The sequence below is a fragment of the Peromyscus maniculatus genome, chromosome 20 (assembly GCF_049852395.1).
Source record: "Peromyscus maniculatus bairdii isolate BWxNUB_F1_BW_parent chromosome 20, HU_Pman_BW_mat_3.1, whole genome shotgun sequence".
Classification (NCBI taxonomy): domain Eukaryota; kingdom Metazoa; phylum Chordata; class Mammalia; order Rodentia; family Cricetidae; genus Peromyscus; species Peromyscus maniculatus.
In genome coordinates, this window is record NC_134871.1 from 34511192 (window position 1) to 34536720 (window position 25529).

General features: G+C 40.6%; 1 protein-coding gene across 4 annotated transcripts in view; it reads right to left on the reverse strand.

Moving 5' to 3' along the window:
- Positions 1-25529, reverse strand: part of Adcy8 (adenylate cyclase 8) — a 218738-nt gene that overhangs the window by 42026 nt on the left and 151183 nt on the right. For 3 of the 4 annotated variants that reach the window (XM_006980305.4, XM_015998848.3, XM_076555980.1), the window contains 3 exons: positions 14752-14852; positions 6207-6408; positions 4101-4190 (listed from right to left, as the gene is read on the reverse strand). In XM_006980305.4, coding sequence (XP_006980367.2) covers positions 4101-4190; positions 6207-6408; positions 14752-14852 — 393 coding nt within the window. The remainder of the gene's footprint in view (positions 1-4100; positions 4191-6206; positions 6409-14751; positions 14853-25529) is intronic. The other variant, XM_076555978.1, reaches the window with a different exon arrangement.

A 25529-nucleotide genomic window follows, 5' to 3' on the forward strand; every position in this document is an offset into this window, starting at 1 on the left:
TGCCTGGTGTTTGTTTAGGAGACTTGATTTATAGTTTTCATCAAATTTGGACAGAAAGGCTCATTAATTATTTGTCTTTTTTCTTCTTGTGGGAGGGGACTCAAATTATGCAGGTGTTTCATTGCTTAAGATTGGACTCAATGTTGGTTTTAAGCTTTGTTTTGTTTTGTAAATTATTTTGGACACATCTATTACTATTTCACCAGTTTTCCTCTTTTATTTTTGCCTATAATGCCTAATATTACTAACTTCCTTCCAGTGTGGTTTTCAGCTCACATTTAATATTTTTACTTCTAAATGTTCAATTTCGACTTTATGTATATCCTTCAGGTTTCTTAAACATATGGAATAGAATAATGAAAATTATTTCATTGCCTGTTTGATAATTATACATAAACATCCAGTTCTGGCTTGATTTCCATTCATTGATTCCTTCCTTTGTTATCAACCATAGTTCCTTCCTTTTAATGTCTGGTCATCATTGATGAAATGCTAGCCACAGTGAATTTAATTTTGTTAAATCCTGGGTGTTTTTAAATTCCTGTGATTATTTTCTGCATTCATTCTGAAATATACTAAAGCTACAGGAAAAAAGCTTCTTTTTTTGAATATGCATTTATAACTTTTTGAAGGAAGAATCAGAGCAGAATGTAATCTAGGAATAGACATTTAACACTACTGAAACCATTAGCCCCTGCTCTGCCAAGTAGCCAGTGGACTGTGATGTGTTTTAGTCAGCAAGGGGTCACACACTATTTTAGGCCCATGTGAGTTGTAGATACTGATTAATTCTGATGGTTTTTCCCATCACTAGTTTCTCATGGGCATGTGCTGGTCGGACACTCTGCAGCTCTCCGAGTCAGTCCTTCTCTATGCTGTTCTCTTCTCTATGTGTCACGTTCTGCAAACTCTAAGCCACCTTGCTCTCTGCTGACTCTTCCTTTGTCTATTCTCAAGGCAAGAAGTCACCATGTTTCAACTGGGTTCGCCTCCCTGAGGCATGAGCTGAACAAAGCTCACAATATCCCAGGACTCACGTCATTTGCTTCCTACCTCTTGGGAATTGCTGTCTTCATCGATTGGGCTTCAGTATCTTGAAAACTACTGTTTCATGTGTTATGTTTGTTTGTTTCTGTTTGTCCCAAGTGGAGAGGGAGATCTTGCCTGTTATTTATCAGAAGGATGTCTTCTTTCTCTTACACATTGTTAAATAGACAGTATGCTCTGCCCTGAGGTCAGTCTTTGGGTAATTTTACAGTAACATTACAATATTTATCTTCTACTCTTAACAAATTTATAGATGTGAAGTGGTTTGAAACATATCCTAACTGGAAAAATTAAGGTACAAAGAATGGTGTGTGTGTGTACTAAGATGATGCCATCAGTATGCATGATGTGGTTGAAATGAAAGGCTTGAAGATTGGATAGACTCAAAGATGTGAGTCCATGATGCAGGACACAGACACCCAAACCTCTACTGGAAAACCAGCTCTCTTGGACCATAGCAAACCCTGGCTGTTCTTACAAAAGGTGATCTTCTTGGGCAGATAGGAAACAAAGTAAAGAGGTTTGTTTCTGAAATGAGTCTCCTGAGAACTATGAGTAAGTTCTCAGGATTGAAGATGATAACACTCTGGGTTTACACATGTGATCTGCATTCATTTTATAGACTGGTGTCTTTTCCTTCCTCAGTTGGGACATGGCTTCTTTTCACCCATTTCCTTTATCTGCACTCTTTCCCAGTAAGTGACAGGCTTCCAATTTAGAACTAAGTTATTTTTTGCATCATATAACAGCTTTGTGTTTGTAGCAGATCATCCAATTTGGTAGCGTGCTTTCAACCAGGCATGGTTTCTCAAAGGATGATGTGCAAATATGTTGATAGCAGAGGAAACCAAGGCTCAGAGAAGTGGCATGTTTGGCTTGGGGACAGACCCTTGTGAGTGCTGGGAGCTAGATTAAGCCTTTGGAATTTCTGAATGTCTAATTTCTTCTAGTTTGGCAGACAGGAGCCTAGAGAGAAACACAGACGTGCAGACTGAAGTGGCGAACTATAGATCAAGTCAAGTGGTTGTTACAGCTGACGAATGGGCTCTTTGACTGCAGTGTGCTGACTCTGGAGTAAGATGACTCATCGGTTGTACAGGAAGGCTCTAAGTCTCCACTTTATGCTCATTTAATCTTTTTAATTGTATTTCTATTTTAGAGTATATTTATGAACACATTTCCACTTTTGAGTATGCTTATTTATAATATATATTGATAGTACACACAAGATCTTTCAACAGGAAATAGTAAGTAATGCCAGACATTTAATAAGTAGATCCTGTTTTTGTGCCAGGTGTTCTCTAAGTTCATTTTGTGGATATACTTACTTTATTTTCATAACTTCTCAGTGAGAATTACTTTTATTTTTATTTTATAGTTATGGAAACTGAGGCATAGAGACAAAGCTGTGTGATCATAAAGCATGCCCACCCTGTCCTTGGAGCTAAAAAACAAAAACAAACAAAAACAAACCTGTGAATGCGTTGGTCCTGAGATGTGAAGCTCAGATATGTATCTAAGTACAGAGTGTTGACTTAGAGTGGCTGGGAACACAGATTAGCACACTATGAACACCTGCTTCATGCCAGATACATGCTAGGAACTATGTATTTGCCAAGTAAGTAGACAGCAAGTCGTCATTTTCCCACTTCATAGATGAGGAAACAGACCAGGACAAGTAATGGCCGGCTTGATCAGAAGTGAAATCCAGCTTAGCTAACTCTGACTATCTGCATCTTAGCTTTCCTTTCCCCTCAGTGTTGGGGTACCCCCTATGGTCTCCAAACCAAGAAGTTCTTAGGAAGCTGGTATCACACAGAATCTTAGACATTGAGGAGGAACCAGGCTGTGTGGTCTCCCCCATCCATTCTTGCACATCCCCAGGAAGAGTCTGGTTTTGCCTTCTCAGACTAGGATAAAGAATAAGGAACCTAGAGTACAAGTGCCCTTACCAAGCCATTATGACTGTATAAAAGAGAAAGAAAGGACAGGAAGGAGTGAGAAAGAAGCAAAGCAGTAAGGTGGGAGCATGACTGAGCAGGCTACTCTCCAAACACTAGCTTTATTATTATAATATGGTGGCGGCAACAGCCTCTCCTTCGTAGGTATACATGGAGGATTCAATCAATGGTTTCCAGTCTAATTCTTAGACCCAGAGAGACTACCTAGACCTTTTCTCTTCTCACATGCTGGAGAGCTCACCAAGTCTGCCACCTCTCAGAGGAACATGCCTATCCCTGGTCTTCATAATACAGGATTAGTTGGGGGTCTTCCAGAGCTACCAGCTATTATCTTTCTTGGCCTAGAATTTCTACTCTAATATACACAGGTCCAGACTAACAGATTCTGTAGACTGACCCTATGGCCCATGGATTGAAAAATGGCTCTGTGGTTGAGAGAGAGGGCTAAACATGCATGATAAGGACAGGCATCCTGACAGGATGTCTTCAGACCAAGTGGTACTCTGGAAACTCTCCCTACCACTTTGAATTAAGTCTAGCTGTAGTTTTCTGCCTTTCTTTTTTCTATTTTATTTATCCCCTTCCTCCCTTCTTCTCTTCACTTCCTTCCTTCCTTCCTTCCTTCCTTCCTTCCTTCCTTCCTTCCTTCCTCTCCTTCCTCCTCCTCTCCCTCCCCTTTAACGGTGCTGGAGCAGTACATTTACTTGACCACAGAGACCCTGACACATTCTCCTGCAGGGTTTTTAGGTGAGCTTGGATGAAATGATTAGCAGAGAAAGAGATTAAAGAAATAGACCAATGGATAGTCAGAAAGGTGGAAAAGGAAGAAAGGAAAAAGAATAGAGAGAGAAGGAGGGAAGGATGTTTAAGGGAAAGATGCAGAGGAGGGAGCAGGAAAGAGGATGGAGAAATAGAGGGCATGGGGAAAGGGAAAGGTGGGAAGAGGAGAAGAAGGAAGGAAGGAAGGAGGAAGAGGCAGAAGGAACATGGGTTCTGGAGCAATCTCTAAGACCCTTTGCCCAGTCCTGTGGCCCTGTGCTGGTGGAGGTATTCATGTCTACCTCTCACCACTGGGAGCTTGCAAATAAATACCTCTGGGTAGGAGCAGATATCTGTAAACACAGCTGAGGAATTGAAAGTCAGGTTCTTCAAGGGTATCGACTTGTCAAAATCACACCACAGCTGCGGATTTAAAAAAAAATAAAAGAACAACAACAAAAAACAAAAAAGACACAGGAACAACAGTCAGTGTGAGTGTTGGGAGCGGAGCAGTGTGCTAGCAGCTGCTGGCCTTCAGTCAAAGCCAGGGGTAGGAGGGCCTAGAGGGGCTCGCCTGCCAGGAGGGAGGCACCAGTTCCTTTCACCTCTTTTATTTAAAAAATAAGCACTGGCTCAGAAAAAGCTTTTGTAAGCTAGTCACGAAACTGGGTTAAGATGGCTGTTTGTCTTGTCACTTTGGGACACTGGAGTGTGTTTGTGGGGCACAGAAGAGAGCTGGAGAATGGGGGAAGAGGTCTGTGGTGAATTCATAGCCTGTCTCCAGATACAAAGCTGGGAGAATTTAAGGGATCCGAAGGGGCACATTTTCTAGAAAGATTATTAACATTGGAATGATGGGCATCCACTAGGGTAGGTGTTACTGTTGAAGGCTTTTTGGCATTCCAGGGTCTCATTCATTGGGTGAATACCTCCTCTGTGCCAGACACTTTGTTTAAAAAGCCCCACAACCATCTTGTGAGGTAGCTGCTGTTTTTATCCCCAGTTTACAACGGAGAAATATGAAACTCTGAGAGGTAAAGTAACTTGTCCAGGGCCACCATGCCTGTGACTGATAGAGCTGAGAATCAAACACAGGTCTATCTGACTCCAAAGCCTCCTAGCTTCCTGCCACACTAGGGATGCAGTGATCACAACCTAGAGCCTTTGGGGGTCTTTTCCAAATCCTGCACCCCAGAAAATCTACTTCATCAAGAATGGAGATCCTAGCTACCACTTTATGTGGATCAGCGACTCCATATGCATCAATTTCAATTGCCTTGCTCTATACAACCATCACTGGATGACCACATCATGAGATCATGTCTTCCCCTTTCTTTGTCCCTTTGAGTCTTTTACAACAAGGTCAACTACAGAGCTTAAACCAGTGAACTAGAGGCAGTCTAAGCCTCTAAGTCAGATTTCAAACAACTTGAAGAGTCTATAGCTTGGGTCACTGAATGCTCAGGGACATTATCTCATGGCCCAAAGAGTATAATGATACTTTTATCCACAAGATGATGCCTCAAGCAGACTGACTCCACATGCCAAGGTTAAGACAAGAGTTAGATCAAGCACCTCTAAAATCTAGCCTGGGCCAGAGACAACACAGACTGTATGTATATATGAAGAAGACACCGGTTGCTCTCATGCTCTGACTATATAGAGAAAACAAAACCATTGAAATGTGAATCATCAAATTAAAAACAACCATGTGTATTATGGCAGTTGGGGTTTCATCTGATTTCTATGTGCCCCATCAAATATGAGCCCTTAGAAAGTCATAGACAAGGTACTCAACCTTTCTGAAGTGCAGTTTCCTCATCCATCAAATATGGAGAATAATACCCACCTGTTGTACATAGTAGGTACTCAATCAGTGTCAGCTATTTGGTTTTCATTTCCCCATCTTGCCCAACTCCCAGAGATGCATTTTAGCATATTAGGATGAGCACAGATCATGGAGTCAGACAGACCTTATTAGTAAGTTATTTCATATCTCTGAGCCTCAGTTGCCTCTGCCATAAAGCGGGGATAAATGAGACTTACCTCATAGGGTTTATATGGGGATTAAGTAGGAAAAATATGTGATGGTCTTCCTTCAGTGCATGGCACATAGCAGGTAGGTTCTGATACTTAAGAAATAAATCACAACTTTTATTTACCATTATAATTTATGGGCCACTGACAGTATAGAAACTGAAGGCCTGTGAAGGTCCTTTGGGGTGACTAAGCTCCCCTGGTGGGTTAAAGAAAACTTTCCCACCGAAAGATGCACAGTTATGACAGGGGCTGTTATTTTGCCCTCCATCCCCAAGCTTGGGGCTGAACGGGCACATAAATATAAGGAAGGGCCATGCAAGAAGCTGCTGGTTCCATCAGCTCTTAATTCCTGACTCTACCCTAGATCCTGCAGGGCTGAGGGGGTTGGAGGATGCTTACGATATTTAGGATGGCTCCCAGGAAGTTAATCAGGATGGAAGCAAAGATGATGACATTCCGGGCCAGATAGGTCTCATTAATCCAGCAGCAGGTTTTGCGGAGCATGAGGGGCAGACACTTATAGTCCTCTGCTGTGGTGATGAGGACCAGGGCAGAGTGCAGCATGATCAGAATGGAGAACTGGATGGTCATCGGCATCAACCTGTTGGAAGCACAGAATGCAGGTCATGTGGGCACAAGTCACCTCATCCCCACCGAAACAGCCCTAGCAACCTTGTTCATGTTTTTCTTTTCCCATCCTGTGTGCAGTTGATTTATTTCTTCTCTTCTTTCTCCCCTTGTCTTTCACCTCTCCCTCTGTTCGTTCTTTCTTTCTTTTCTTTCTTTCTTTCTTTCTTTCTTTCTTTCTTTCTTTCTTTCTTTCTTTCTTTCTTTCTTTCTTTCTTTCTTTCTTTCCTTCCTTCCTTCCTTCCTTCCTTCCTTCCTTCCTTCCTTCCTTCCTTCCTTCCTCCCCCTTTCCTTTCTCCCTACCTTCCTTTCTCCTTCCCTCACTCCCTCTTTCCCTCCCTCTCTCCTTCTCTCCCTTTCTCTCTCTCTTTCTTCTTTTTTTGGGGGGAGGGGCATGAATATGTGTGTGTGTGGCATGCATAAACTTTGTATGCATGTTCACATGTATGTAGGTGCAAATGTGTGGTGTGTGTTTGTACATACACACATATGTGCATGGAAGGTAGAGGCTGGCATCAGATGCCTTCCTTGATAACTTTCTGCCCTATACAGAAAAATCACTAGATCTTGTACCTTGCCTATTCACCTATTCCAGGTAGCCACATTGCTCTGGGAATGCCCTGCCTTTGCTTCCTGGGTGCTAGAATTACAGTGTCCTGCCACTCCCCTCTGGCATTTACCAGGAGATCTGAAAATCAAGCCCTCAGTCACACTTGGATGACCATTACTTTACCCAACATGCCTCAGCCCCTTTTATATGGTGTCTGCTGCTAAGACACTCCACCACGGCATTCCATCAATGTCATTACTCTGGCTATGGGAGAAGCCCACCACATCCTTTTCACTTTCATGGATGGTTTTATGACTCTTCCTTTCTCCATCTACTCTCCTGCCCACAAATCAACTCAGTATTCAGTCGGGTTAATGATTACTATGGTTTTATGAAATGTATTTATGTCAATGGATCTAAAAGTAAGAGGTGTAGCTTAGGGCAAGAATAAGTATTCCTTCCTAAATCCTCAACATTCCTTCTGAGATTACATCCCAGGCTTCAAGGTTTCATGAGATCTCTGTCTCTTGGAAGCCAATGTCTATTGCAAACCTCCACATGGTGTCGGGGTGTCTCCATCAATGTAGGAATCTATTAGTAATATTCTGTCTTTGACCATTTTCTCTCCTATCAATCACTTCATCACGAAGCATGTTTATTCCTCTCCTTGGGACTTAATCCTTGATCCCTTGTGCTCTATTCTGTGGCTGTTTGTGACCTACACTGGCATCTCTTATCTTCTTACTTCTCAGCCAGCAAACTGTTGCAAGTTATTAAAGGGTGCCTTTGTAGAAGAGGCCAGATAATTTCTGTCTTCTCCTAAAATTATCTGCTTTAAGATCTTCCATATGCTAGTTCTTTATACAACTGTATTTACTAACACTCACGCTTACTCTCCTTCTGCCTGAATGATGATTGAGCTCTATGTGCCAGCACCATAGGGCCCTTTTATATGATATCTAATCTCCATTCCTAAAAAGAAACCAACAGGAATTTTTTTTCCTCCAGATGAGGGTTTAAAGCTCATAGGAAGGTAGCTTTTCATGGGTAATTCAGTTGATGAGTGTTGATGCTGGAATTTAAAGTCCTCAATGCTATATCACTTTACTCCCATTCTAATCTTTAGGGAATGATGTGCTCATGTTTCCAGTAATTATTTTTGCTTCTGTGGTTTATAATGCTATATATTTGTTAAATAAGCTTTCTTCTCATGCATAGAGCAGGCATCAAGATACTAGGACTAAAACTATATCTTTCGTATCATCTATGGGATCATAACCTAGAAGAGAATATGGATATACAAATGACAAAATAGTATGATTTGTGGTGATCCATAACAAGTCATAAAGAGCTATTATTTGGAAAGCAAGAAAGGGGATCCAGGGAGGCTCCAACAAGGAGATGACATTTGGGGTTGACCTTGCAGAATGAAGAGAATTTTATTTTATAATGTAGAGATAAGGGAGAACACGATCAAGGCAGCAAAACAAGCATTGCCAGTGTGCTTGGAGTTTGCTAATGACCTGTCTTAACTAATGTCACTATTGCTGTTATAAAACACCATGACCAAAAGCAAGTTGGGGAGAAAAGAGGTTATTTGGCTTATACTTCCACATCATAGTTCATCACTAAAGGAAGTCAGGGCAGGAGCTCAAGCAAGGTAGGAACCTGGAGGCAGGAGCTGATACAGAGGCCATGGAGGAGTGCTGCTTACTACTTTTCTTCCCCTGGCTTGCTAGGCCTGCTTCCTTATAGAACCCAGGACCACCACCCCAGGGATGGCAACATCTGCAATGGGCTGGGCCCTTGCCCATCAATCACTAATTAAGAAAATGCCCTACAGACTTGCCTACAGCCAGATACTTCACAAATGTGGTTCCCATCTCTCTAATGAGTCTAGCCTGTGTCAAGTTGATATACAACCAACCAGCACACAACTCAAATTGCAAAGTTGTGAAGGCGGACAGAAGTTGCCGTGTGTTAGGAAGCTTTGCCCTACAGGCTCAAGATTTCAAACCAGGGAAGGTCATAGCCAGATATTGAAAAGACAGCTGTTTAGAAGAAGATTTGGATAGTTGAGACAGGACTCAGCAATGGAGGAATACAGGGAACAAAGGTTCAGAGAAAGCTGTGGGGACAGTCTATGTGGGTGCATGTAGGGGTGTTCTTGAAAATAAGGATGTCAGTAATGTGTTTATCATCTTAACTGGGAATACTTAGCAAATGAAGTGATTAGGGGAAAGTTAAATAGCTGATATTTGTTTGCAAATATGTTGTACAGTACCATTAGGCACTGTAAGGACAGTTAGTTGTGGTTTCCTGGGCCTGCAGTGATGGTTGAAGACATGGCGGTGAGAGAATTGTCTGAGGGAGACTGCACAGCGGAGAATAGTAAGGTTGAAGATGAATCTATTCAGAAGCTGGTGGGCTTGAAAAAAGTGAAAGAATCAAACCGATGTGAAGAAATGTGGTAAGACACACCAGCACCACTCATGGTATCTGAGGGTGAGAGGAGGAGAAATTGGCAAAGAGGAAGTAGCCAGACACTTCAGCTTCTTTTGTCCCTGGACTTGGGGTCATCTCCCATGTTCTAACAAGCCACCGTTTCTCCATAAGTGAATCAAAACAACTACATTAACAATGATAGGCAGAAAAAGAAAGTTTATTCAATGTGGTCGCGTTGCCAAGAGATCTGGTGACTCGTTCCTCATCCAAGCCTGTCTTCAGAGTCTTAAAGTAGGGTTGAGGTACTTAAAAGTGAGAGTCAGAGTTAAGTATATCTAAATGGACCAGTATTCTCTCTCCGGTAGGGTTGTCTGGGAGGCTTCCTTCATGGCCCAGACTCTATGCTGTCTCTCTTCCAGCATAAGATTCCTGGGGAAATTCCACTTTCTTAGGGTCCAATATTTCAATATCCTTCCTGATCACCAGGAAGGGGATTCAAAAGTCTCTGTGGAATATTATTATTATTATTATTATTATTATTATTATTATTATTATTATTATTATTTGCCTGCCAGACAGCTATACTTTTACACAGTTAAGTAATGGGAAGGCTAGAAAATGATACTTCCACAGCCTTAGCTGTTATTTTTAGAATTTTAAAAATGACACTTCGGGTTTTATGGATCACCTTCACAAGGAATTTCTGTGGGAATTCTGGATAGGAACAGCAGGTTTGTGCAGCCCCATGTTCCTGGAGAGCTCGAGGCAGATGGGACTCCCTCCACACCATTGGAATGAAGAAACACCCCCTGAAAAGGCTGCGTTACTCACTGGCACTCAGCAAGGCCATACGAAGAACGCAGGTGGATCACTTTGTCAGACAGCTCCACAAGAGAAGAAGAAGCCAATTGCTCAGCTGGCATGTCTCCATGATGTGCAGCAGCCACTGAAATTAAGCATGGCCCTTGTCCAAGGGTGAAGCAGAAGTAAACTGGGAAAAGCAAGTCTGAAAGATGCCCAGACGATCTGCAAAGGCTTAAGTGGCCACCACTTCCGGGTATATAGGGACCAAAAGGATGGCTCTTGGCTTTGTAATCTGGGCTTTATAGTCTTGAGCTGAAGGTTGCCATCCTATACTACTGCTTCTGTGAGGAGTTTAATGGGGGCATACCTTGTTCATCCTGCAGGATTCAGTTGTACTTCAGGTTCTTCCATGACCAAAGAGATACAGGGAAGTGTGCAGGTGGTCAGTGAACAGTTATTGACTTGGGTTCTCTGTGTAGAGAGCAATGCCCTCTCTATCCTCAATAGCCTTTACTGCAGAAAAGACTCCTGCCCACGGCCCCAAGCAAGGCATGTTTTCTACGTTCTCCCCAGACAAGGGGCATGCTAATGCTCCCCTTTCACACTTGTTGATATGTCTTACACTGGGGTTCCCCAACATCAGAGCAGAGGTCTCACAATGGAGTTTGAGGACAGTTCTCTGGGCAGGTGGAGATTCAAGGAACAAACATGGAGACCACATGGTTTCTTGACTTAGTCTAGCTCAGCTGCTGCCACAGGTTTGCGTAGTCTTTTGTTTAGAAATCTATAAAACAAACTCTTTGTGGTACATTTCACTCTTGGGCTTTTGCATAATGTTTTCAGGGAGCACGAGGTCATGAGGGCACACTGAAGATTACAGGCAAGGGTTTTCACAGAAAACCACCTAAATGTGCCACAATCCTAACTGACATTCTTTTGGATTTACTGGGAAAGGGGAAATGTTGTGAAAGGTTAGCAGAGTTACCCAGGGATAAGACAAGAGCCTCCTATGTTTGAACCTGTAGTTCCAAAGGGACCCTATAGCTCTCAGCCTTGAAGAAATTAACTAATTCCTCTGAGCATCATTTAAAAAAAAAACTACAAAACTGCAACTTTTAGCTTTATATTTTAAAGAAGTCTCTGAGGTTAAATAGAGCAACCTATTTACTCCATTCAAATAAAATAAAAGAGTCTCTCTTGATGGTGAAGTTCAGAATATTAAAGGTATTTAAAGATATGTGAGAAGAATATTGACTCTAAGACAGGCTTTCTCTACTGGGTTCTGGTACTACATGTAAGATTCCTCTGAAAGTTTTTTTTTTCCAGCATCCCCTCAGTGCTCATTTATTTCTGCACACAAACATTATAGCATCACATTGCAGATTTCATCTAATTATAGAGCCATCCAGGCATCCAGGGGTTCTGACATTGCTTTTGCATTGTTGCTGCATAGGAGAGCCAAGGAAACCTTTCATTTCTGAAGTCGAGTCTCCAAAAGAATGACAAGGAATTTTCAAACAGCCCTGTCTGGGTCCTCTCTGGACATAAAGTTCTAATTACTCTCTGAAGTCTGTGTTTAAAATCCAGATCTAGTTGGTAGTACAATGTGACATTTGCTGGAGAGGCAGAGATCAGTGGAGAGGCGTGGTCAGTCCACAGCAGCTTGTGGTTCAATAGAATTCAGAACCTCAGATCATACCCAAAGACGACATTTATATGAAACTTCAGAATCTGCAAATAGCCTGTGAGTGCAATCTCACATTTGATCCTGGAGCAACTCTGAGAAGTTGGTATTCTTAGCTTGTTCAACAGACACATGTCATGTGGCTTGGGAAGGAGAAAGAAGCCAGAATTGACCCCAAATAGACATGGTTGATTCACTTGTGGCAGTCCTGAGAAGAGGACCTTTTTATTTCCATTCTTGAAAATATCTTTAAAATATCTATTCTGTTTTTAATTATGTACATATGTGTGTGTTGGTGTGTAGATGTGTGCCCATGGGTGCAGATACCCCTGGAGTCCAGAAGAGAGTTTTAGATCTCTTGGAGCTGGAATCACAGGTGATTGTGAGCTGCCAGATGTAGGTGCTAGGAGTCAACTTTGAGTCCTTTGTAAAGCAGTATGTGTTTTAACTCATTAAGCAGTCTCTCTAACTCACAGTCTCCATTCTATAGACAAGGAAACTAGGTGTCAAGAAGTTAAATGTGCAATACCATACAATTTGTAAGTTGCACTGAAAGTGGTCAGATCAGTCCTTCTTTCTATTCTTCCTACCCTCCCTCTCTTGCTCAGCATTCTCCTTCCTTTCCTCTAGTTCCCTCAATAGTTCTCTCCCTCCCTCCTTTCCTTCCTTCCTTTCTCTCTCTTTCTAATTAGTAGGTTACATGCAGATATAGATAAATAGTTTCCATATTCTCAAAAGGTATTTAAAGGCATTTTCTAGTCTTTTTTCAGTTTACCCCGCCTGGGAAAGGAACATCTGTGAACATGCAACAGTAAAGCAAAAAACTGGAATAGCACTATGTTTGCCAGGGTCCATTAATGTTTTTTTCTTCAAGGACAGGAAAGAAATTAGCTGTGGTCATTGGAGTAAAGATTACTTCCTTAAAATATTCATTATAGGAGTACAAGGGAATGGCACCTACTCTGTGTCATCGCAAAGCATCAATCAGTATCAAACTCTGTTGAGGAAATGAGCACATGCTAAAAAAAAGCTTTGCTGTCCTGAAGGTGAATATGCCATTCAGGTCCCATAATATGGAGACTGCCTGCTCAGACTTCAGCTTGACAATCTCTTCCATGGTCACGTTTTCCTGGTCCCTAAGAAAGTGGGGTGGGAATGGTGGCTGTAGAGAAGTTATAAACTGCATTTGGAAGCCAAGATCAGGGACTCCCGTCCATCTAGTTGCCAAGAAAGGTTCCAAGTCTTTTCTCCAAGGAGTCAGGATATCAAACCTGGCTTCCTCTCTCCTGGTCTTTCCAGGTCTTTTCATCGGAAGATGTGGCCATGTCTCCTGTTTGTGTGGACCCCATTCTTTCAAGTTCAGTGCCTACATCCTTTAACTCACTAGAGCGGGAAAATGGCGCTACTTTAGTTCTACCATTTCCTTTTTATTATTATTTTTGGCTGGAATACTTTGTATGATGTTTCTTCTCTTTGATTGTTTGGTCATCTTGTGGTTCAGTTCATATAGAAGAGATAGAAAATGTTTTTAATTTTTTATCTGCTTCTGCCTTTAAAGCACATTGTGAACTTATTGAAACTCAATGTATTTTCTAGGTTTTTACTGAATGTCTTATTAGTTATTCATTCCAAGGCTAACACTCACCCATCTTATGACAATTATAGCTCTTTCTGTGATCTTTGATATCTTCTAACATGACTCTAACAATGTTTGAAGGCCTTTTTTATAGAACAAATTATTCCAGTATTGTTGATCCATCAGGTGTCTTCAGAAGAATGTAAAGAATAAAATATATGAGTGTAATAGGAGATATATTAGATTGGCTTACAGTATGAGAGGCTGAATAGTCCCACAGTGACTGTTTGTGGGGTGGAAAACCAGGGGAAACATTAACTGCTCAGTCAATGAACTGCTCAGAATAATAAGAATCAATGGTGCAGCCCTGGCAGAGGTTAGCCTGAGATACCCTGAAAAGTTCAAGTTCATGTTCAAAGATTAGAGAATATGGGGTCTGATGTCCACAGCAGCAGCAGCAAACACATCACTTGACAAGAGTCAAATGTATGGTAATATGAGCTGGGTCTATCTGATTTTTTGTTTGATATGGGTTCCAGTCTATTAGATGGCACTGTTGCATTCAGAGTGATTTTTTCGATTCAGTCCACCAGTCCACATGTCAGTCATCTCAGAAAACACTTTCACAGACACACCTAAAAATGTGTTTTCCCAATTTTCTGGATGGCTCTCAAACCAATCAAGTAGACAAACAAGATCACCACCACAAGGTTTGTCTTATACAATTCCTGCCCCAGCCTTTGTAAGGGAACCCTCGGTCTGGAACTACATCTACTGTGCTTGAATTAAGTTTATAATGCTTCAAATGGGAAAACTGTTTTAGCATTCTGAGCCTCAAGTCCCCTCTCTTTATAGAGACAACATTGATAGTAGCTACCCAGTGAGCTTGTCACAGAGATTTTTTTGAGTTATTGTATGTAAAGTGTTTTGTCAGTGACCGATCAACATCTAAGTGTTTGTAGTGTTGACTTTCAAATTTGCTGACCTAGAAGTGATGATTTGACAATGAATGAAAAGACAATGTTCAGTAGGGATGCAAACTGTTCTAGTTTGTGCTGTTATTTCATTAATATTAGGAAAGATTTTTGCCTGGGCAGAGTGAAGAGAATATTATGCAAAATAGACCCAGAACTGTTGAGCACTTAGGTTTAGGGCCTGGACCCAGTCATGTTAAACTCTGAACTTTTGATTGTTCCAGCTCAGGGCCCAGCACCTCACAGAGGCATTTCAGCTGCTATCTTAGCTCTTTCCTACTTACCTTGAAGAAGGAAGCAAACTTTGAATTGCAGTGATAAACAGAAGAACTATAAACGCACAGACCAGGTTTGACTTGAATACTTCATCCCTCATTTGAGAATACTGTAATTAAAAAAAAGTAGAATCAATGATTTTGTAGCAGAGTTAAGGTTTTGGAGGAGATAAGTGTCATCAGTTTGAGGTTAAGGAAAAGCAGCAGGAAGCAACAATACAATAGCTTCTTGAAAATGTTTAGTAGAAAACTGTATCTTCTGAAATCACCACAGGGCAATAGTTCCATTCCTCCCACCAATTTTCCTCTGAAACTCCAGGACTTAATATACCCCTTCCATAGTAAAGGGCCTGTAAGGGTTTATGAGCTTCTCCAGCTCCTGCTTCATGAGCTTCTATCATTTAACAGAAGAGAAGAGTCCTTGCCATGTACATTGCAGATCAAATTCCTGGGGACTTCCCTCCTAAGCAAAATGAAGTTATTTAAGGATGGTGCTCTATTTCTTGTGGGGTGAGGGGACATAGACAAATGTGTTACCAGGGAATCTTTCTACCTTCCTTTAAATAAGAACCATTGAGAACAACTTCATAGAATCTCGAGTTTAAAGCAGCTCACAGGACCTCCAGTGGTGTAGCCTCCTGTCTCACTGAAGGTAAATCAAGGCTGATAGGCTAATAGACTGATGCCTGTCTGTTGTCCATTCTAGGCAGCCCTGGCAAGTGGTGGTAACATTATTAGATTACCCAGAATACTCAGTAATTTCATTGTTGGCTTTAAAAGCTCATCAAATGTTGGATATTTGTATTTGCCTCACTCTTTCTTCATTTCCTGAACTTTTGTAGAGTCACTAAATTGTGTAATAATATTTTAGAAAGAGGGAGAGAGGTCTTAAAAACTGTGAAAGGCATTACAATCAGGTTTAGCCAAAGTCCCTCATTTTGCCTTAGTGACACAAAAGTCTAGTGAATTGCTGTGGATCACACAGAATGCAGACTCTTTGTTTGGGATGAGGGAAGAGGCACAAAGCTAAACTGGCACTACAACTTTGTAATCCTTGGTTTGAATTTTTGGTAGCTAGTCAATGTCTCTCTCATAACTTCTAGGCTCTTTGCCCACAATTGATAATAAGGTTTAAGTCAGGTCAGTGAAATGACAATACCAGTCCATTTTATTGGACTAATAATTTGAAATAACAGTTACAGGATTTTGAAACTGTGTTGACTTCTGGTTGTGGTCTAGGTTGTAGACTGCAACTTATGGGTCAGAGTCATGGCAAAGGTTTTGGGAATGACCAGTAGCTGGTGAGCAACCTGGGGAGGTACGATGTTGCTCAGTGAATACACATCTATTGCTTTTGCAGAGAATTGCCTTTTTCATTCTCAAGCACTGAGGCTTCTGTTAAGCTGCTGACAATCTGCTAAGTATCTGGAGGTGATCCAGGAACCCTGAAAAATCTCCATAAGAAACTCTGTGTCCTAATAAAACTTGAGAAAAAATCCATGTTATTAATAATTACCAATAGTGCTGCCTAGCGCCGGGGACAATCATAGTTACCCAATGGGCCAAAATGAATTAGTTACAAAACATAATTTGAAGGGAGATAAATGTCTGACTTCCTTATGATATCTGGCTACACACAATTTAATTTTTTATTGGTTGACTGATAACTAATTTGATTATATAGATTTGATATTGGGATTTTACAAACATAATCCACAATCCTTAGTGTATATAATCCTTCATTTTTATCATTATTACCATCGTCACCCTTATTATCATCAGCATACCAGCCTCTTGAAGTTTTTATAGACCATCATCTTCCTAATTCTAGACTCCATTCTGTAACATACTTTATTTACAATTACTCAAATTTCTGCTAATTACCATCAGGTGACCACCTCTGCTTTTCCAGGGAAGCAGGTTTTCTGTCTGTAAGTCTGGGCAGGCCATTCTAGATCATAAACACCCTCTGCTTAAATTCTCCAGTGCCTAAGTCTGAAATTTCACTCTTATCTAGGGTCCCTTCCCATTCACTGGCCTTTTCTCACTGGGAGAATAGCATTCCCAGTAGATACCAAATTGTCCCTGTGACTCCTTTCCTGAAAGTTTCTTACTGATGACATTTAAACAATTGCATACTCATCATTGGTCCCCACTAAAGTTGAAGGAAGTTTTGTGCTTTTCATTTCTTTTTTCAGATGGCAAGCTGGTGGAATCAAGTAGGGAGACTTACTTTGTCTCCATCCCTGCCCATATTTCTCTATGAACAAAGCTAATTTCTTTGAAGATCACTTCTCTTTTCTGCAAAATGGGGACATATAAGGTTTGCAATGCTAAAACATTCTATTATTTTCATGTTTGAATTTCAGTTCCTTGCACAGCCACAAAAAGAAAAATCTGTGCCATTGATGTCAATCAAACATTGAATACTGGGTTTCAGAGTGGAATGCATTGTGACTTTGAAATACAAGGAGAGAAAGCTTATGAAAAGAAAATTCCTAATTGGCTCAGAATGTTAGAGTATCAAGACTGAGCGCTGATTCACTGAACTTCATTTTGACTTGTGAATGTCTATACCTCTTGGGTGCTTAGCTATATTGGGTTTGTTACATGCTTTCCCAAATTAGACATTCTTTGTCTCATCTATTCTGTCCTCATCTGACCACATTTATCTTTCCATATTTCAGTTATGACTATGGAGTAAATCAGAGCACAACTACCTGCTTTTGAACCTTAGCTTCAACACTTATTAGCTATGGAACTTGAGAGTATATCTACTAGGCTTTCTATATCTCATTTTTGTCACCTAGTAAATGGGTGTGGGAGGAGCCACTCACAAGGGTTATTGGAAAACCAACCTGAGTTTAAATGCACAAAGTGCTCAAAACAGTGTCTTGTGAAGGCATGAATCAAGGAGTTGTGCCACATTTTGTTCATGTCTGGAGATGTTGGCCCTGAAATCTATTGAAATGTTAACCCTAGAATTAGTCAGAATCATAAGGGTCAATGGGTTCTAGATCCATCATAAGGAAACTGAGAAATCCAAGTATTTACATGGTTAACTGGAAGAAAAATCCATTCTGGATTCTTCATCCACAGAGGGATGGTCAGTGAAGGTAGTTGGAGATGTGATGGACAGTGCCTCTTGCTCTCTCTGTCTCTGTTCTTGAGACAGTCCCAAAAATATTTCTTAGTGAGGAGGAAGGAAAATATCCTACTTATCAGGATTCTCCATCTCTAACACAAAATAAAAGTGCTGACTATATTCTGACCTCCCCACATGGTGTGGATGGCTCTTCCAGTGAAAGTAATGGGGGAGATAGCTCTCCAAAGTTGAACCGTGTGCACTTTGCGTCTCATTGTGATCAATCTAATAATCTCATCAATGAAGTGGGTTATGTTCATTTATGCCCTTATTCAACTGTTGCCACCACCAATATTTCTCATGTTCTTGTTCAACTGTTACCACCACCAATATTTCTCAGTAATACCACTCAGAAATAAGTGTTGGCTCAGTTCTAGATATTTCTGGTTATAGAATAAATAAACTCTTTTTTTTTTAAATTTCATCCCATCTTTGGATAAAACTAGCTTTAAGAAAGGGGATTTTTTTCACACATCTTTCATTAGTCTAAATTAATATGATTGTTGAATTAAAGGAGAGTCTCAGTTGGGAGAAACTGTTGATTCTGTGTAGAGAATTGAGTAATTTGACCCCTACTCCAGTTAAGTTTGTGAACTATCTTCCATGGTGATGGCCCAGAGCACCCTTACATTATATTATTTAGACAAAGGGAATAGCCACAACAAAACACACATCTAATCTGCCATGAAATGCAAGTTTTTAAGTAACATCTTCTCTTTTTTCCATTTCTAGTCCAATAAAATCATCGGTAGCAACAACAATTCTATAAGTGATTGTTTTCTCAATCTTGTACCACCTCATTTCTTCCAAGTAACCTGATGCTAGAGTGAAGGTGCATATTTTCATGTTTAGATGACTCACAAAGAAACATGGTAACATGTGTCTGAGATGAGCTATGTCAGATGTGTAAGACAGAAAGACACACTGCTTCCAAACTATACAACTGTAAGTCGTAGTATCCTTGGTTAGGGTGTTGGACTGACCATTGCACAAGCTACAGTGAAACCAAAAGAATAGTATCTCTCCTCCTATGTTCTTTGTTTGGAAGGCCCTGGTTTCTGACAATGATGCTTTAACAAGAAGGAATGGAATGGGTCAATGACCTTTGGGATGAAATCTTTTCAATTCTATCATTCTACATTCAATCACTGGAGGCAGAAATGGTATTTCTTGCTCTAAAAGCCACTGATTTTGTGGGACAAGAGATGGCTAATTGGTCTAATAAAAATACACAAGTGAAATGGCCCTTGAAATCATTTGACTGCCTAGAGGCTGGTACAAATGGCAGTATTTTACAAGGTGTAAAGAGGATGAGGAGTCCTATAAAGCTGCTGTCTGAATAAGGGTAGATTTATTCTCTGAGCCCCTTTAAAAATTGTCCTTCCTACTTGAAAAGGAGACCTAAATACTCCTGCTGTTTTAAGACTCACAAGAACAGCAAGAAGGAACTAAGATAAACCAGATGTTACAAGAGAATCATTCCTTCAAAATAGCCTTCAAAATGAGATCATGAGGATGATGAGGCAGTGTCTGATTTAGAAAAATGAAAACAACAACATCTGATAGCATTTGGTTGATACTCTGTGTTCCAACTTGTACTATCTGAACAAGGAATGAAGTGATGTGAAAAAAATTCTGATTATCTCTAAGAAAAGATGTGTATGCTTGCTTATTACTGTGTTGTAGAGGCCAACATCAGAACCCACCAGAAAGTTCATTCCTTTCCCAAGCCTTTTTGGTCAAATTCCTCCCTTTCCATTCTTTTTCAGTCATAGCAACTCAAGAGTCTACAGTAAGAGGGAGTGCTCTGATGTGTCTGATACATCTTCACTGAAACCAGTTAGTCCTCCTCATAACTTTGATTTTCTTTATAAAGGGTACGGACAACTGAAAGAAATTCTGAACACATAAGATATCAGTTTTACTCAGCCAAAGCATTATCTAAAGATGTTCTTGGTTGACAAACAGTAGCATTTATGTGGTAGGAAATGGTGACATTAAACAAATGTTTTGAAAGCATCCAGCACAGAACTTGGTTCATGTCATGAAAATTACAATGGTTTTCATTAAATAAAAATGAATAAGATCTAATAGTTGATTTGGGCATAAAGTGTGAAGCTTCTCTCAGTTTAACTTCATACACCTTAAGTATTTTTAAGAGCTATCTCTTCTTTTTCTGCTCTTTCAAAACCATCTCATTATATGACTAAATTCTTGACTGTTAACCCTTTTGCCTTCTTCTAAGCACACAGCTCAGCATTGTTCCTATTCTCACTGTCCTAAGAGGAAAGATATTTCATGCATTTATGTATTCATTTATTTGATTGACACGTGTAAGTACAGAACTAGGGTGAGTTGCCCTAGTGATAGCCAGTCTTTCTCAGTGTTTTCCATGCTATCAAAAACAAGTGGTGAATCATTTGTATATGTGTATGCATATGTGTCTATGTAGTGGCTGGGTAGAGGATAAAACACATGCTCATGAATTTGCATTCTACTTTTTTCTTTCCTTCAAGGTCTTTGTCACATGAATTGCTATATAATCATTTTTGTGTATTGTATCTTTTACTGTCTGTATCTCAAAATTATTTTAAACTGCATGAAAAGCAGGCACTATGAAAAATGTGGGATTTTAATGCTATATACCTGATAGTCTGGGCTTAGGAGACATATTGAAATAGATTTGAATTCCATATCTGCTGCCTTGGGAAATGTATTCAAATTCTCTGAGGCTTCTACACCTGTCAAATGGTAAAACTAACACCTACACAAGAGGTGTTATAATAATACATGAGGTGTCAAGTATAAAATGCTTATGATAGAGCCCGACATGATGGCAAGGGCTAGATGAATATGTTTCCTTGTAATGTCGCTACCTCAGAAACGGTTTATTGCAGGCACACAAGCATTCACTGCATTTCTTCTGCACATCAACGTCACCACTGATGGGCACTTTGATACCCATTTTTGGGATGGGAGGGTCAGTGATTGGCCCGAGATTACAAAAAGGAGAGTAAATTTCATGAGAACAGAAGTTGTGGCTTTCTGTCTTTCTCCAGAGCCCAGAACATGATGGCTAGTGGAACCCAGGCAAGCAGAGCATGAACTGAACTGATCAAACACTCTGAGCTATGCCAGATGGAGTTGCTAGAAATAAGAAGAAGGGTGGCTAGAAAGACAGTTCTTGCTTTCGTATTGATCTACATAAACAATCTGGATGTGAGTGGGGGTAATGAAGGGCAAGGGTGGAGGGAAAGAGAGCTTAGGGGAGTGGGAGATCCCAGCTGGATCAAGAACAGAGAGGGAGAACAAGGAATAAGAGACCATGATAAATGAAGACCACATGAGAATAGGAAGAAGCAAAGTGCTAGAGAGGTCCACAGAAGTCTATAAAGATACCTCCACAATAGACTACTGGCAATGGTCAAGAGAAGGCCCAAACTGACCTACTCTGGTGATGGGATGGCCAAACACCCTAACTGTCGTGTTAGAAACCTCATCCAATGACTAAGGAAACTGGATGCAGAGATCCCATGGCCAGGCCCCAGGTAGAGCTCCAGGAGTCCAGTTGGCAAGAAAGAGGAGGGTTTGTATGAGCGAGAATTGTTGAGACCAAGATTGGAAAAAGCACAGACAGGGACAATTAGCCAAACGAATGGAAACACTTGAACTATGAACCAATAGCTGAGGAACCCCCAACTGGATCAAGCCCTGTGGATAAGTGAGACAGGTGACTAGTTTGATCTGTTTGGGAGGCACCCAGGCACTGGGACCGGGACCTGTCCTCAGTGCATGAGCTGGCTGTTTGGAACCTGGGGCTTATACAGAGACATTTGGCTCAGCCTGGGAGGAGGGGACTGGACCTGCCTGGACTGAATCTACCAGGTTGAACTCAATTCCCAGGGGAGTCTTTGTCCTGGAGGAGATGGGAATGGGGGGTGGGCTAGGGGGAAGGTGGGGAGGGGGGAGAACAAGGGAATCTGTGGCTGATATGTAAAGTTAAATTAAATTATAAAATTAAAGAAGTTCATGAAAGAACATGAAGAAACTTATTTGTGAAAGATATGAAAACACTTGGATGGCTTGTTCTCATAAGAGACACAGCATTTAGAGCTACTTAAGCACTGGATGCCCTTAAATAAATATTCTTTCTCATTCTTAACACACATCCTAGAAGCCAAGGTACCCAATGTGTCTGCTCCAATGTTCTAGAGGCAGTGATGGGAATACCTCTCTTAATGAATGACAAATATGTGCTCAGTTAAGTGTATAAAGATTGGAATCCTGGTACTTCAGGATAAAGGACATTAAGAGTGAACCTTTTATTGATTTTCATTAAATAGTTTCTTTAAATAGCTTGGGAATTGTAAAATTTATTCTGAGCATTTACCGTCATTCAGGTTTAGATTGCTATAAAATATTTGATTTATTCAAATATATAGTGTATGATTTCATATCCTCTAGCTCTGTATGCCAGGCTAGCTGGTCCAATCATTGGCCCAGAAGCTCTGAGGATTCTCCTGTCTCTGCTTTACATCTCCCTGAAGGAGTGGTGGAATTACAGATGTTACCACTAAATGTCCAGCTTTTATTCAGACTCTGGGGACCCAAGCTAAGGTTCGAAAACTTTCACAGCAAGTGTCTTTACCTACTGGGTCATCTTGCCAGCCCTTAATTTATCATACTAACCCATATGGGCAGATGATTATAAGCATGCCAATGAGGTCAAATCCTTTGTCTTGTTTCCTTGCTTGTACTAACAGGTACTGAGCTCAAGTCATATTTACTAGGTGATCAGGTCTATATGGTCTTTCTTCCTTTCTTTTTAAACAAAAGATTAAATATTTTGAACAAAATGAGGATTTTTGCTTGAGTACAAAAATCCATTGGAGTGACAGAAGGCTATCAACTTGTCTGTCTCTGCTACTATCAAATAATAAGCAACTTTTTATGCCTGATTTTATTTCTAAAGGGGAATTTGAATCAAGGTCTTTTTTTCTCAAAAGATGTCAGAGTTAATATTGGCTCAAGTGTTGACCTAGGGATCTTTTCATATGAGCCAGTCTCCATCATGCCCACATAGCCAAAGGACAAAGGAACATGGCTGAAAATTCAGAAAATCAGAATCCTCCAAGAATGTGTCTTGAAATGCATATCCTCTTGCACATCAGAATTATAAGGGCAGTTGACCAGCAGGCGCTTGCATTTTGGACCAGATTACCAGGCAACTCTGCAGTCTATAAACTATCTGCCAGGATGAGGAGAATTAGCACAGATACAGAAAGAGGCTTTCTCAAAGGGAGATGTTTCAGAATGAATAGATGATGTCAGAATTGGAAAAGGAAGGAAATCTCATTTTCAATGATATGATTTGATTTTAATACCTAACCTACTAACATGCCAACATCAAAAGTCAAAATCCCCAACTCATTACAGAATATATATTTAATATATCCTGATTTTTATTCTACATGAAGGATTTGTCCCATTCTGGGGCAGTACATGGCTTATGGAACACTATATTTAGTAAGTTCTTATTAAATTCCCCCTAGGCTGAAAGATTTTATGCAGGTTTCTCTAGATAGGGACAACCATCTGTAATTGTAATTAGCTATCATTTTCATCCTAAACTTCATTCAGAGAAACTCTTGTTCAAGAAGTAAATGAGAACCAGAAGTGGAGATGTACTACCTTTCTGTAAGAACTATAAAAAAAACCAGAAGGAAGCAAGATGGGTGATCCCACAAAGGCTAAGTTCCTTGCTGGATGATGAAGGCTCACAAATCCCAAGACGAAGGTGGATGTTGCAATGAAAGATAGGGAGTTAAGAAAAAGGGATGTCACCCAAAGGAGAAATCTGAAGACCAGAAGGCATACAAAAAGGTCTACAACCCCAATCACGATTAGTAACAAAAATCAACAAGGAGATACTGTTTACTTTTTATCAAATTGATATTTTAAAGAAAATAGAGGCACCAGTCCTCAGAGAAATTTCAGAATGTTTATGAAATACTTTAGAGGTACATCTTCTATTTGTGTCTTTAGGATATTACCTTAAGTAAAGAGTGAGCATGAATGTGTTTAATCATGAGAATGGCCATGGAGGAGACATAGCTGGAAACTCACAGTAGTGAAAAACTGAAAATGCAAAATGCAAAAAAAAAGGTCTACACATACAATGGGACAGCATACAGTTACTAAAATTGCAGTCTAATTAGATAGCAATATGGAAAAAGACTCAAGCACAGAATAATTAACACTGCTCCTGGCGCTTATGTACAGAATTGTATGCTTTATAAAAATGCACAAATAACCACATAGGCACACATCCCTTTAAGGCCTCGGGGTTGGGGGGGGGGCTGATGCTAAAATGTTAATATGTTGAAAGATCAAGGAAGATCTGTACTTAGTGTAAAATACTATTACTAAAAATGCATCATTACCATTCTTCTTCTCTCTTTCTCTGTTTGTGTGTATGTGTATGAAATGTAAATGTATGCTTGAGCATGCGAGGGTGGGCATGTATGTGCCATGGCACATGTGTGGAGGTGAGAGAACAAACATTGCTGGTAGTCCCCACCCTCTACCTTGTTTTGTACACCATGCCAAGAGCTTCTAGGCATCTCTGCCTTTCATATCACTTCAGCAATGAGCAATGTGCTTAGCTTTGCACGGGTTCTGTGGATCTGAACTCAGATGACTATTCTTTTACAGCAAGTGCATTGCTCACCGAGCCTTCTCTCCTATGTGGATGTATTGTTTTATGTGAGAAAAAAACCCAATACCACTAATGGCATTTAATAAACATGTTTCAATCCTACATCTCTTTTCTGCTGTCCTAATCTTTGCTGGTCCCCAGGATGTGTCAGTCCCATTGGAAAATACTTAGCTTTACTAAAGAAAGACAAATTTTCTCTATGAAATATGGGACCTTTGATAACTGAGTCCCTTTTTCCCCTCCAGAGCTCTACCCAAAAAGTCCTCGTGAATTTGCTGGTAAGTGAGACTGTTGAGCAGGGATTGTGAAGTGGCCAAGACCAACTTTTGTGTTCTATGGCTTGTCACAGTAAATGAATGCATCATGAGTAAATGATGAGAGTGAAAATAACGGCTTTGGGATGAGGGGCCAAACGTGAATGATGCCTAGGAACATATTGGAACAGTGGAAGATCTGTCCAGGGTTCTGATTTAACAGAGGAGGAAACCAAGGAACAGAGAAGGTAAATGTGTAGTCCAAATGTAGCTAAGCCACAGGTTCATGGCACAGCTTTCTGGGACCTAGTCTGAAACATTGGTGGAGGTGGGAGCAGGAGAGGAGCTCCCCACAGTGAATTCCAAAGTGGGAATCAGGGAGAACTTTAGTTTGCCCTCTTGAAAATTTACTAAGCAAGGTCAGATACTGAGATAAGTCATGGAAAGTGGGACCATCCTCCTCAATCTCTGCACCCTAGGTCTTTGCTCATTTTCCTTGTGTATGTGTTTATATGTTTCTATGGTGTGGTGTGTGGTGTGTGTGTGTGTGTGTGTGTGTGTGTGTGTGTGTGTGAGAGAGAGAGAGAGAGAGAGAGAGAGAGAGAGAGAGAGAGAGAGAGAGAGAGAGAGAGAGAGAATGGGCAACATTGGATATAGGTCCTCACTTTTC